The 14,822-nt window shown below is 38.6% G+C and overlaps 1 protein-coding gene across 1 annotated transcript in view; it reads left to right on the top strand.

Moving 5' to 3' along the window:
* The first annotated feature begins 1,973 nt into the window (after positions 1-1,973).
* Positions 1,974-14,822, top strand: part of LOC122261973 (uncharacterized) — a 31,630-nt gene continuing 18,781 nt past the window's right edge. The window contains exon 1 of the mRNA XM_086555999.1: positions 1,974-2,096. Coding sequence (XP_086412125.1) covers positions 2,078-2,096 — 19 coding nt within the window. The 5' untranslated portion in view covers positions 1,974-2,077. The remainder of the gene's footprint in view (positions 2,097-14,822) is intronic.

Genomic DNA, 14,822 nt, shown 5'->3' with positions numbered 1-14,822 from the left:
ATTATAGCGATAGCACTATTGGTTATGAATATAATAGGTGAAAGATTAAAGAAAACACAAGATACAGAAAATCGGTTCTCATTTCAAATTAAAGTTTAGCTGAAGCAGCTTAAAGATTCCTGCGACACTTCACTTTCATTCTTCACAGATACAGATGGCTCGCCTTTTCTCTTTGGTTTCGGAGTGTTGGTTCATTATGAGCATTTACATCATCGTGTAATTATGTATATGGTTAGATTTATGCGTGTAAACAAACAACACACGCACACGCACACGCACACGCACACGCACACAAACTCACTCACTCTCTCTCTCTCTCTCCATCTCTCTATCTAATCATTGATTAAAAAGAAATCACATCAACTTAGGGAATAGATTAATTTCACGCAACACGAGAACCAAACTATGAAAATAACGATAATCCAGCTTCTTTTGTCAAATTTGGACAATTCGATGTTATCTAAGCTACAGTACATACCTGCCAGCACCTTGCGAACGAAAGTACATCTAATACCTATAATCAATTTCCTACTGATATACATAACTGATATGTCCAAATAAAGTTTTTCAGTCTAAAATGAAAAATACACAACGGATCGTTGTAAAAGTTTCTAAATTTCCGTATTTCCTACCTATACTTGTACAGCACATGTTTTAAATACTTAAATACTTTTAGATACTAAGATCCTAGATTGAGACAATGTCCATTAAACCACCTGACAAGTCTCTTGATTATTCATTTGTACAAAGCAGTTTTACTTAATTCAGTTATTTGCGGAAAAAAATAAAATAGTTGTGAGTACACACCACCGATCCACATCCTTGTTCACCGTTCCTTTTACGGTTGACTGTCAGATCCTGAAGTGAAGGACAAAGAAGGGCTTTCTTCAAACCAAGAGAAGTAGGACAGGTGACCAATCTGATCTATTTTTGGCGTATGATTATGTATGGTGTACGGACTCTCTTGATATGCCATGTTTACCTTTTGTGCCGAATGATTATTAGCACAATGCATGGCATCGTCTTTGTCGCTATACGCATACACAAGAGAAAGAGGAAAGGAGGCAAGGATAGAGAGACAAGAGAAAAAAGGAGAATAAAAGAGAGGAAAGAGGAGATAAGAGAACACTTCATGTACAGTATGTGTATTCCATGCTTTCCCAGCTTCACGAATGGTACTTTCCTCTTTGTGGTCTTGCAAAAGAACTATGTCTCTTAAGTTCCCTAAATCCTCTTGAATGGTGAAACAGTTAATTAATACTGATGTAGATACATATTCTGATGTATATCTTGTCTTTCCCCGGATGGATTAACCTCACTGTTATGTTATTAAAAAAAAGTGTTTAGCGTTGACTCATTACAAATTCAAAAGATTTTTAATGTCATGCAAGTGCACATTCAGGGAAAGTGAGAAAATCGGAGCATTGTCATTAGTTTGCTCGTGTTACAAAATAGGTGGTGTAAAGGTGCCAGGTAAAAACGCCTATTTTTTCATTTCCAGTGTGTAGCACCTTTCGACCGCGCACCGGATGTGAAAGTCTAGGGGACTGCCGGAGCGATGGTAGTTCCTGGTAGATTGTTTCCTTGTCAATTTCTTTTAAAGTTATTTTTCACTTGCCACAATTTTGAAAGTATGCACGAACCGGTCAAGATGAGCTAAGTTTGGAATTAGAAGGGACAGTAAGAGGTTTTTAAAAGTGCTGGGAAATACACGTGCAGGTCTTCGCTGGGATGACAGGCGAGAGTTGCCATTCGCTGTTATTTCAGTCGAGATTACACCTTACAGAAATATCTACAACTCCCATCTGTGCACATTTTAATATATTTCCAATCCATATCATACCTATAATAAGGAATATATGTCAGATCAATCCGTAAATAAAAGTAATTCAGGCCTCAAAGATATTTTGGAATTTGGAAGAGCAGGTAACCGCACGCAGAAGGTACATCTGTGATGCACAGACGGAACCTTCAGTGTGTCGAAGACTGCTGAGGAGGAAAGAGTGTTTCTTCTATCTCTGCACTGGACTGACTCGACTACTGCTGATTGTTACTTATTAAAAAGTTTGTGCTACTTATGCTCGAGTATTTTAAGGGTGAGTACACACTTTTGCGTCGGTTGTTTATGTGAGGTATTTTTTTATTGTGTAATTCAGAAATTTGCAGTTTTATGACGTATGACTGATTGATGTAGAGCAGTTTAGAAAGATTTTTTTTTCCGAATATGGCGTCTTAAGTGAATGTATAGGTAATTTCACTCTCTCAACAGTCACCAGTTTCCGAGAATATTGCCGCTGAAAGATTGTTTTTTAAAGGAATAAGATGCAAAGGTGTTATTGTCTCTGTATGCCATTTACTAGGTTTTAACTTGCATAGTTGAAGACATAACGAGATTATAACAATTACTTAATCTCTCGCCATGGCTGAACTGAAACTAGTAGCGATTAAAACACATAATACAGTTGTCTGTATTTTTTTGTCACTGTTGTTTCCTTGTCACGGTTTATTAGAGGCTTTCACAATGTCAAAAGGTCAGCATGACAGCTAAGGCTCTGTAGGTTAAGGTTCCAGCATTGTCATATTCTCTTCCATTGTTGACTTTCTTGGGGGTTAATTATTTTGTGTTGGTATTATAGTGTTATATGTATTAAGAACAAATCATTGCCGTCACCATCACCAATCATTATCACTATAAGTACCATCACTATCAATCACCACCACCATTGTCACCATTACCATCACCACCCCTACCCCCACTCCCCACCACACCTACGTCATCACCATCACCACCACCTACTTCATCACCATCATCACCACCCCCTTGACCTCCATCACCGTCCTATTTAACAAATCCGTGTCGCCAAACAAGATGACAGTCCATAAAGAAGAGGTTAACCAGAGATTGTAAAAGTTGACACGAAAAGCGCTTCTTCCTCCGTTTTCGAGAATAAGAAAAGGCTCCCATACTTCTAAGTAGGCCTACATTTCAAGATCATAAATGTATATTGGACTGTAGTTGTGGTTCTCTCTCTCTCTGTCTCTCTGTCTCTGTCTCTCTGTCTCTCTGTCTCTCTGTCTCTGTCTCTGTCTCTATCTCTATCTCTATCTCTGTCTCTCTCTGTCTGTCTCTCTCTCTCTCTCTCTCTCTCTCTCTCTCTCTCTCTCTCTCTCTCTTTCTTTCTTTCTTTCTTTCTTTCTTTCTCTCTCTCTCTCTCTCTCTCTCTCTCTCTCTCTCTCTCTCTCTCTCTCTCTCTCTCTCTGTTTTTTTGTTTTTTTTGCTTGGATGAATCTCGCGCCCGATAAGAAAAGTAATCACTCGAATATGCTAGTCAGATTTCTAATGAGTATTTTATTATTATTATTATTATTATTATTATTATTGTTAGTATTATTATTATGATTATGATTATTATCATTATTATCATTATTATCATTATCATTATCATTATCGTTGTTACTACTACTACTACTACTACTACTACTACTATTACTACTATTACTACTATTGTTACTACTGCTACTGTTACTGCTACTATTCCTACTCCTACTCCTACTCCTACTCTTCCTACTACTACTACCGCTACTACTACTACTAGTCTACAACAGTACTGCTACTATTGATTTTATTGCAACAACAATAAAAAACACAAACAATGCTGGTGGTGTACAAAGTTGCCCATTACAAATGAGCGACAGGATTAAGATGAAAAAAATACATGAACTGTAATCGTTTCATGTTTCCTCGTGTCCCTTGATTTATGTGGAAGTGGACCTAAACAGAGCGGGGGAGAGGCCCTGTAGAGAAAGCCGTTTCGGGTCTGTTAAGCGGAATATTCATTGGATACACCCCCCATTTCTCGTGTACATACACATGCACGTGTGCTTACTCATTCATGTATACAAATCTGTAAACATGCTTGGGTAAACAAATCTAGATACTTCCGGGCGCACGCATGCACATGCACAAACACATTTACTCACTAACTCGCACACGCAAAGAACAATTCCCTACCCTCCTGCCAAAAATTTATCTAAGCAAAACTTTTCTGATATGCTGAAATTGAAATGTAACAGCCAGCCACCACACAATAATGAGAATATATGAGACCTGTGATTACACACACAAATGATCACGCTGACATGTCTGAGAGCAAACTGGTAAGCCTGTATGAAATCGTGAAAAAATGGTGTATAACCGTTCCGTTTTCAGTTGAGCTACCTTCTCGTAACTGGAAGTGTATACATAGAAAAACAGAGAAAGATATAGATAGATAGATAGAGGTTTGCGAGACGAGGAAAATCGCAGCAAATCAACCTGTGAGATGAGGTTAGTGGGACGAATCAGTGAGCAGGAGAGAGAGAAAGAGAGAGAGAGTGAATACAATGGTTCGATTTTTTACGCTCGTTGCAGCTTCTTCAAATCGCGAGACATTACGAGAATGCCGAAGGTGGTTTTAATCCTTCGCTTATAAGTAAGATTGTATGCATGTGTGTGATAGGTGTTAGGGAATGGCGTCGTGTGCTATATAGTGTCAAGTATAAGTATTGAGTGTTAGGTAATGGTGTCACGTGTTAGCTGTTGTCGATTGTTACGTGAAGGTTGTCATAATTAGTATTTGTGATAATTAATAATGTGTTACCACCGGGTGTTACAATTACATACAAAGTGATGTTGTCATATGTGAAGTGCTATGCATTAGATAAGGGTGTTATTAGGTGGTGGTCTCATGTTTGCTAAAGACATCATGTGTTAAGAATGCAATTTCTGTCTAAGATAGTGATAGAAAAAGGTAGGGTCATGTGTTAGGTGTAAGGTGTACTCACTTAGGTATAAGTGAGTATTTTATATCTAATCACGATGCCATTTGGAAATTGAAGGCATCAATTGTCACGGGTTAGTGTTGCATATTTTTGTTGAATTACAGTATGAACTGATTGGCGACTGTAAAGATGTAGGACAGGTAAACTCATGTATCCATTAGTGAATGTAAAATGTTTGGACAGGTAAGCTGGTGCAAACCTGCCATATGACAAATGGAAGTACAAATGAGGCTACCATGTGTTTAATGAAAGTGTTAAGTGTTGGTTGGGGTGAAGGTGTCATATGCCAGTAGTGTGTCACAAGGAACTCATACCGGCATCAAAATTCTGAAGGTTAATAACGCATCCTATATAATGGTATTAAATGAAAAAAATAGTAGCATATATAATGAAAAAACAAACATTTAACTTAATATGAGTGACAAATAGAACACGATGCGTACTCTATCCTTTTATTAAGACTAATCGTGACACATAAATCACCGAGGGCGATTTCGAAGGACCGAGAAAAGAAAGTAGAAAAATATGAACTCCTGTCTTTGTGTCGTAAAAAAAGAATAAATAAAAATGACGTTAATCGACTACTTTATAAATATAACTATTTAGCAGTTGTAACTTCAGTATGTGAATTCTTATGTGATTCACAAAAGGAATTACAGTTTTTGGACACATATTTCGCTGACAAAACGCGCATTGTACAGCAAGATGGCAACACTCGCGAAGAACATCTGCTACAGGAAAGTGGAACGACCCCCCCCCCCTCTTTCCCCTCCCCATCCTCTCATCAGAGTCCCCCCACCCTCACCTCCACCCCCATTTCTTCCTCTCTTCTCTCTTCCTTCCTTCGAGACATCCTTCTACCGTAGTATAGTGGTGCGCGCGAATGCCTAATTAGGTTGATGATTATTTTAGCGTGAGGAGAAAGTGAGGAAGTTGAGAAAAGGAACATGTGATTTTGGAAGACCTGTGTATGGCACGCACACACACACACACACACACACACACACACACACACACACACACACACACACACACACACACACACACACACACACACACACACACACACACACACACACACACACACACACACACACACACACACACACACATACACACACACACACACACACACACACACACAATCATATATATATATATGCATGTCTATATCTATATCGATATCTATACCTATATATCGGTCTATCTCTCTTTCTCTCTATCTATGCACATACATTCATACGTACAGGGAAAGAGACAGACGAAAGTTGGATCATTTTCGCAGAAATATTTACTGAGCACGTTACCCCCTCCCACGCATGTGCAAAAAGGCAAGGAAATACGATGATTTGGCTTAGAAGCTCCATCAGTCAACCGCGTGTAATTTGTGTGTTTCTTTCTTTCGGGGGGACACGGTAGACACGGGTTGTTGCGCTCGCTTTATTTAATAAGTTCATTTTGCAATTGAGAGTTATTTTACGTCATCTGCCTTATGGTAGTATGGGAGAGAGGAATGAGGAATAGTGGGAACGAGAGAGTGAGATAGAAAGGAGGGAGTGAAAGGAAGAGATTGTGTGAAAGATAGGAAGAGGGCGAGGGAGAGGTAGAGGGAGTGGGAGAGAGAGAGAGAGAGAGAGAGAGAGAAAGTGAAGAAAAGAGAGGAAGATGGAGTGAGAGAAAGAGAAGGCGCAGGGATGAGAAATAGAGGAGAGGAAGTGAGAGGTTAGAGAAAGAGAATTTAGTGAGAGAAAGAGAGAATGAGCGTGCGATTAAATAGAAAGACAATGAGTCTCAAGTATCAGGTAAGAATCGAATTGTACATGAAGAGATATTTATAACGTTTCCATCTTTTTTAGAAACTTTTTGTTTAGAGTGTAGTGAATAACTTTGAATACCTGTTGTCTTTAATTCACAAAGAAAGTGTTTGAATAATTGTATAATATTTAACTTTCCCGATTTCTTTTGTGGTCAAGTTACGACATCTCGTGTACTACTGTCTGCACATCACGTCTAAGAAGTTTCCGTCTCTCTATCTACCATTTTTATTTATCTGCCTCCCCCCCTCCTCTCTCTCTCTCTCTCTCTCTCTCTCTCTCTCTCTCTCTCTCTCTCTCTCTCTCTCTCTCTCTCTCTCTCTCTCTCTCTCTCTCTCTCTCTCTCTCTCTCTCTCTCTCTCTCTCTCTCTCTCTCTCTCTCTCTCTCTCTCTCTCTCTCCCCCTCTCTAATGCATATCTCATTTCCAGTTACATGAACAAGGTTTTGTCATAACCTCCCCCACACACACACACACACACACACACACACACACACACACACACACACACACACACACACACACACACACACACACACACACACACACACATATACACACACGCAGGCGCCCACAGATCACCGCAGCCAAGCGTTACGTACACAAACGACACTGCCATTACTGCGCTTTCTCCCTCCCGTCTTTATGGAAAGATTCACCCGCAACGTGCATTTTTTGCCCCTTTCTTTCCCCTCGAGTAGCTATCGTTATGTCTTAAGGGTGACGAGAATTTATAGCGTCGCGGTTGATTTCAGAAAAGCTGGAATCGAAAGTGTGTGCAGCCTCGCTCTCCCCGACTTACTGTAGAAGGGATAAAGATAAAGGTGATATCGATGGAGAAGGACCGATAAAGCAAGAAAGGATTGGAAATATTATTCTGTTGAGGTAATGGCTCATAAGGAACGGAATAATACTTCATACAGCAAAAACAAAACAAAACGTAAAACCCAACCTGGGTTTTACGTTTTGTTTTGATTTGCTGTATGAAGCATTTTTTTTACTGATTCATTTGCATTTGTAAAGGGTGTATACATTTTGCAATACAAATATGGATATCTGGCTCTCTAAGCAACAGTTTATTGCATCAAAGGAAAACGTTTTCGTGATATTGACAAACTGCTAAGCCAATAGAAAACAAAGACGTATGTAGGCCAGTGCATATTTATAGGGTGATGGATAAGCAGAGTGCTATATATCTATGTGCTTGCGTGCATAAAAGCAATCATAAACAATAAATATATACAGAGAGAGAAAAAAGAGAAAATTGAAGAGAGAGAAATGGATAGAGAGAGAGAGAGTTGGGGGGGAGGAGGGAGAGAGAGAGAGAGAGGAAGAGAAAGAGAGAGAGAGAGAGAGAGAGAGAGAGAGAGAGAAGGCCAAAAGAGAGAGAAATTGAAACTGGCAAAGCGCATTCATTTCTTATTTATAACTCCATAATAGCGAGCGTGGAAATGGAGCGTGAGGGGTAGCGAGTCTCACACGCGGGTTCTGAGCATACAAGATCCATAACTGTCAGTAGATCAGCGTACGGTGTGAATATCTTTTGTTAATTATATTTGATGTTTTGTCTAGGTTCTTTTATGTGTACTTATGATATATAAACGATATGTTCCCTTAAATCTGCTTCTGTTTTAAAGCTTTATGTCATAGATTTAAAGTTTACATTAATATTTTTCTGCCAGGTTGATCGTTTGCCTAATAAACCGATCCTAATGATCTTACCTATATGTGTGTAAGATTATATATATATATATATATATATATATATATATATATATATATATATATATATATATATATATATATACATATATATATATACATATATATTTATACATATATTTATATGTGTGTATATATATGCATATATATATACATATATACATATATAAACATATGTGTGTGTGTGTGTGTGTGTGTGTGAGAGAGTTTATGTGAGTGTGTTTATTTACGTAGAAGTTTACAGTTGCAACTATTCGTCCGCAGAAACTTTGAAAAATATCGGAGATTTCACTGCGGTAGAAAGTACATATCCAAAGAGACCGTGTTGGTTGGAATTACACATTATTACACTCTACAGTGGTGAAAATACGATCGGCACCGGCCATGATGAAAAGATCACTTTCTTAATACACTTGTTATTGTTTATGGTGTTATTACACTTTAGCAAAGTATTTTGTAATTCCGGGAGACCAACGAGAAACAAGTCAAACACGATATATCCGTCTGGAACTTTCACAAATAATAAAAAAAAGGTAAGAGATACGTATATGTCATCACTATCATCAAAGCTCCGATGAAAGTAAAGGAAGAAAGGAACACACAAGGAACTAGAAACGGAAATGGAGTCCAAGCAGACGAAAATACCGGGAACCCTCACTGGGGCGAGCAAAAGGACCAGAAGAAAAGAAATGGCTGACGCGAAGAAAGACAATTAGGAAAACGAGAAGAATAAGAGGAAGGGATAATGACGACTTGGAATTAATGTATCCGTAAAGCCGAAAGCTCTTTTCGATGTCGATATATACTCAATAATCTCAAATATACCGGAGCTTCTTGGAGGAAAGGCTTCTGGAAGAGAGCCAATGCCAAGGAGGTTGGTGTGTGGAGGGGGGAGGGGGGGGAGGGTGAATGGAGTAGGAAATGCCCAAGGTTGAATGAAAGTGCAAGTGACCCGACCTGCTTCGGGGACCAGGCATGGGCAGCCCCACACTCTTGTTTTTGTTTGGTATGGCGCTCTCTGGGGGCGTTGTACTTGCTGCTGTACTTCGGAGGGCATTTCGACCGAGGCATTGGTTTTTTATCGATTTGTGATTACGTTTTCCAAATGGAATTACATAATGCGTGCGTTTTGAAGTTGATTAGAATAACCTGTGAGACTGTTTGGGTAATATTTATATAATCACAAGTTAATATAGTTCTCACCTAGACTACCCAGAATGCAAAATGTGACGAAGTCTCATTTTAACTTTCATCAGACAACGTGACGTGACTTTTTTTCCGTGCCTAGAGCCTCGTCGCACACGTACTATTACTCACCTACAAAAGAACCGGTTTCAAGCTCTTTACTCTTCCGGATGAACAACAAGAACCATTCACTTCCCAGTCTCTCGTTTTTTTCTCTTATCATTTGCTGAACGAATATTCTGCAGCTTATGTAAACAGGGAAAGGTGCTTGTGTTACGTCACCAAATTGCGTTGTGCAGCAGTACCGTTACTCTCGTCCTTCGCACGTTGCATCATCGTATAAAGCTTGCAGAGTGGCAGAGGTGCATATTATTTCCTGTGGTCTCTCGTTCCTGTTGTTCGATGACGTAATGGTCTACCCCCTATGCTATTCTCAATAGGTTGTAATGATATGGAAATAATAACTAGATTTTTTTTCTCAATAATATGCATTTTCATTTCCTTAACTTGGTGCCGTTGAAGACTTAATATACACTCTCGTTTGAGATGATGAGTGCAGAAAATATTATTCGGTGTTTTAGCACGAGTAAAAAGAAATTAACGCAACGGCTATTCGTAAGGATAAAAAACTTCGAATTTAAGACTCGCTTCAACTCATATCTTAAGAAAGACGAAACAGCAGGAGCATTTGCCACTACAAAGGCCCCAGTTCCTAATTCACCGATCTCTGCGTGCAAGAAGTCACATGGCCGAGCCGGATACCCAAGTACCTGAGTCACACCCGGGTTCTTCCTCTCACCTGGGGAGGGCTCATCCAGGGAAGGGAAAGGGCGATGCCTTGCATCAACACGCTGTCTTGTTATCATCCATTGTTATGCAATCACACACACACACACACACACACACACACACACACACACACACACACACACACACACACACACATATATATATATATATATATATATATATATATATATATATGTATATATATATATATATATATATATATATATATATATATATATATATATATGTGTGTGTGTGTGTATGTATGTATGTATGCATGTATATATATATTCATATATATACACTTATATATATATATATATATATATATATATATATATATATATATATGTATATATATATATATATATATATATATATATATATATATATATATGTATATATATATATATATGCATACATACGCATACGTTGCATATGTATATGTATATGCATATGCATCCATATATGCATATACTAAAACATATACACATTAACATATATATGTACATATACACATACACATAAAAATAGATAGAGAGAGAGAGAGAAAGAGAGAGAGAGAGAGAGAGAGAGAGAGAGAGAGAGAGAGAGAAAGGTGGACATGCAATTGCACTCCGACCAGTGGGAATCTAATCGTATTTATGTTTTGCAATGCGCTTTTATGATTTACTTTCTCGCCGTGCACTCGAGCCGTACAGCCTGAGTGCATGAGTCGGAAAAGGGAGGAAGTTCATACGTGGCTGAACTTTGCGAGACTGATGATTATAGTGTATGTGTCCTGTGCATTCCCATGTCCTGGTGAGAGGTTCACGCTAAAACTATAAGGGAAAAAGTATTAGTTTCTTTCTGTCTCTTTCGCATAGTGACTGGTTTTACGAGTGTGAAATAATACTTCTGGTAAAAGTTAAAGATATTGGATAGTGAAAGGTATCAGCTTATGTGAATTTTGCAGTGTATTATTTTTTTCAACATTTTCATTATGCTGATATCTGAATCCAGGTGCGATTTTGACTATAAGCAGTTTAGCATTGACTCTCCCCAAAGATAATATCATACAGATGAAATGAATTACCATATGAACTATCACTTATATGTTTGTTTTCAGACTGAAGAACATTAGAATAAGGAAAACATAGATCTTTTTGACAATGGGATCTTGAAATTTCTGGAAACTATTTTCATCTCTTCATATCAGATTATTCCTCTCTATTTAAATTATTAGCCTAATGAAACCAACTGCATAGATGTACACTCTCTCTAAGGTTTACGTCGAGTCTGCAGTTCATTTTTTTTAACCTTAAAGGTTTTGAGGTAACTGGTTCCACTTGGCATATTTTGAAACGTTTTGGCTCTAAGGTTAACTAAGGTTTACATAGGGCGTGGTGTTGGTTCATGCATGTTATATATTTTCAGAATATTGTCATTCTCTGCTGTGACGAGCAGTTTTAAAATGTCATAGACAGTATAGTTTACAGTTACATATTCGTGATGAAATCTGATCGTGAAAGTAAGAAAGAAGGAAAGGTTAGGTTCATCCGAATTGTAAGATGTAATCCATGTGGTTGGAAAGATTAGGAAATTCAGTTGTTAGTCATTCAGAGGAAGACAATATATTGCGCATCCGTGTGCTCCATTCACAATGATAAAACGTCACGTGTATTTCAGATTGATCTAAATGCAAGAACCTGTCCCAATTCGCAATCGTAAAAACACGGACAGTGGCAGACTTCTACTAAGATCTTGTCATTGAATTCACCTTGAGAGTAAAAGCTTGACCGCGATAGTGCGTACGACGCCTCCCGTCGAGCGTGGGCGGTGACCTGGCAGTATCCTGGAAGTCTCAGTAACAATACGGGTATCCCCATGGCATGTAGTCCTTGGCCCGAACTTTCTCTATGTGTAGTGGTCCGCCCAGGTCCATGTGGCGACATCCAAGGTCAGGTCTCCTTCTATGGCCACTAGGCATACTTATCGCCCCGGCTTTGGGAACGTAGCAGTATGAGATGTTTTTTCCCCCGACGAAGTGAATTTTACCATCGCGTCTTGATAAACAGGCCGTATTCATGTGCGTTTTATGTGGTCGTTTTCTGGGTCGTGGTCTATTCATGTCGTTTATTTAAAAGTCCATTCTTAGGGTTAAGGGACGGTGGTAATCTGATTAATTGTACACTGATTTTTTTTATATCTGAGTTCATTTAGGTAATCATTAAAGAAGGCCTCAGAGAGCCAAAATCACGTCAGTTAATAAAACCAGACTTAGGTGAGCTACTTGACCTGGATACAAGAAATTACCTAAGACGCTTTCGTTGATTTTACTGCTCCACATGTCAAGAAACATTTCGAAATAGACTTGATTTCTGTCAAATATAAGAGCATGGCGTTACTATGAACAATTTAAAGGTTAAAGAGATATGTGTCAGTTTGTCACCAACGCAGTAGCGTGAACAAATATGAGATGGAACAGCTACAACGATGAAGCAAAGCCTAAAACTGATGTTTCATCAGACGGGAAATAATTTTGCTTTTGCAGTCTTTTTGAGTTTGCGTGGACGCAGAATTTATACATATAGCTGTATCTGCTAGTCTTGTGAAGCTACCTGCCTGTCAATCTCACCATCTGTTTGTAGAATAAATACACCAGACCATGAACCACTTAACACCAAACAGCGACTCAAACAGCGTGCATATTTTATCAAAACAAGTACCAACTAACCTTGGAGGAGAACTAAAAACACAAGAAAAAGTACGAAAAGCAAGTGGGCGATAATGTGTCTTTGATGTGTGTCTAGATAGTGTGTCGAGGCGTTCGGTGGGCGTGTGTGGGCGTGAGACTAAAGGTCGAACCACCTCCCTGCCTGCCTCACCTTTCACCTGACCGACGGATACAGGATGACGAGCGCGAACGGCACCTCTATAACGAATTATCGAAAGTGCAGCGTCGCAATAACGAATTGTCAAAACGTAATAGCAACCTGTCCCCTTACCTGACAACCCAGCTTGCGTGTCATTAAGGGTTAGAATTGCGTAACGTAATTGTTCTGCTGCTGAGTATGTTATTACTGATGACAATCTTGTTCTCTTAACGGTATATTATACCAGAGACGGAACAAAGAACAGTTCACGAACTTTCCCTTTTAAAAATGTACTAAAATAAATTAAAGGCGGGCTTGATGATATAGCTAGAACGTGTTACCATTGTTTGTTCTTATGTTCTTGTTTGTTTGTGAATGTGTACTTGCGAAGATATATGATGCCACCTTCAACTTCGTGATATCTTGTTTCTGTATTTAACTGATAATTCATGATACTTCAAACAAGCGAATTATATTAACGAAACAACTTGTCCTTAAACAAACAATTTAAATCAAGAAAATCAATATAATATTCAAGAAATTATTCTAAAATAAATCAAACCAACAAAAGCATATTCATAAACAATCAAACCATACATAAAAAGATAACAAAAAACGACAACAACAAAAAACAAAGACAAATGCATTCTTAAATCCCACTTTAGAATCCGTGTTCATGACTCTCCCATAAAAGGAGGCGTCAAAACATGGCCGGGAAAGATCTCTTCGAAGGCCAAGACACCGAGATAGAACGCCCAGTGACCTTGCTCGCGGACAAGGCATTCGGTAGGACCTTTCATTGGCGCGAGAAATGACTTTTTTTGTTATGCAGGTATTTCTCTGTTTGTCTGTCTGTCTCTCTCTTCTCTCCCTTTTCTCTTGTTTTTTTTCTTTTCTTTCCTCCCCTCCCCCCCTCTCTCTCTCTCTCTCTCTCTCTCTCTCTCTCTCTCTCTCTCTCTCTCTCTCTCTCTCTCTCTCTCTCTCTCTCTCTCTCTCTCTCTCTCTCTCTTTCTCTCTCTCTCTTCTCTCTCTCTTTCTCTCTCTCTCTCTCTCTCTCTCTCTCTCTCTCTCTCTCTCTCTCTCTCTCTCTCTCTCTCTCTCTCTCTCTCTCTCTCTCTCTCTCTCTCTCTCTCTCTCTCTCTCTCTTTCTCTCTCTCTCTTTCTCTCTCTCTCTCTCTCTCTCTCTCTCTCTCTCTTTCTCTCTCTCTCTCTCTCTCTCTCTCTCTCTCTCTCTTTCTTCTCTTCTCTTTTCTCTTTTCTCATTTTTCTTTTCTATCTTTTCTCGTCTCTCTTCAGAAGCAAAGAAAGATAAAATGGCGGATTCCGATAAAATATAGATAAGGAGACAGATATACAAGTAAGAAGAGATATGTGAATATCTATGAAAATATATCGATAGAGAGATTAAAAAAGGAGAAACGTGTTCATAGATACGTGTGAATAAAATTATATTTATACAGATAGATTGATAGATACTTAAATAGATGTAGATTTATAGAAAGCTAGATATAGATACATAGGTAGGTAGATGGAGAGTAGGTTCATAAACACATTAATAGGAATATGTAAATAGCTATAAAAATGCATTAGAGAATAAAAGTATATATAACTAGATAGAGTCGGGATATATATTAATG

Source organism: Penaeus japonicus, unplaced genomic scaffold (assembly GCF_977035675.1).
Source record: "Penaeus japonicus unplaced genomic scaffold, GWHDUDI00000001_assembly GWHDUDI00000003, whole genome shotgun sequence".
Lineage (NCBI taxonomy): Eukaryota > Metazoa > Arthropoda > Malacostraca > Decapoda > Penaeidae > Penaeus > Penaeus japonicus.
Note: the sequence above shows the minus strand (reverse complement) of the source record. Positions and strands in the feature narration are given on the sequence as shown.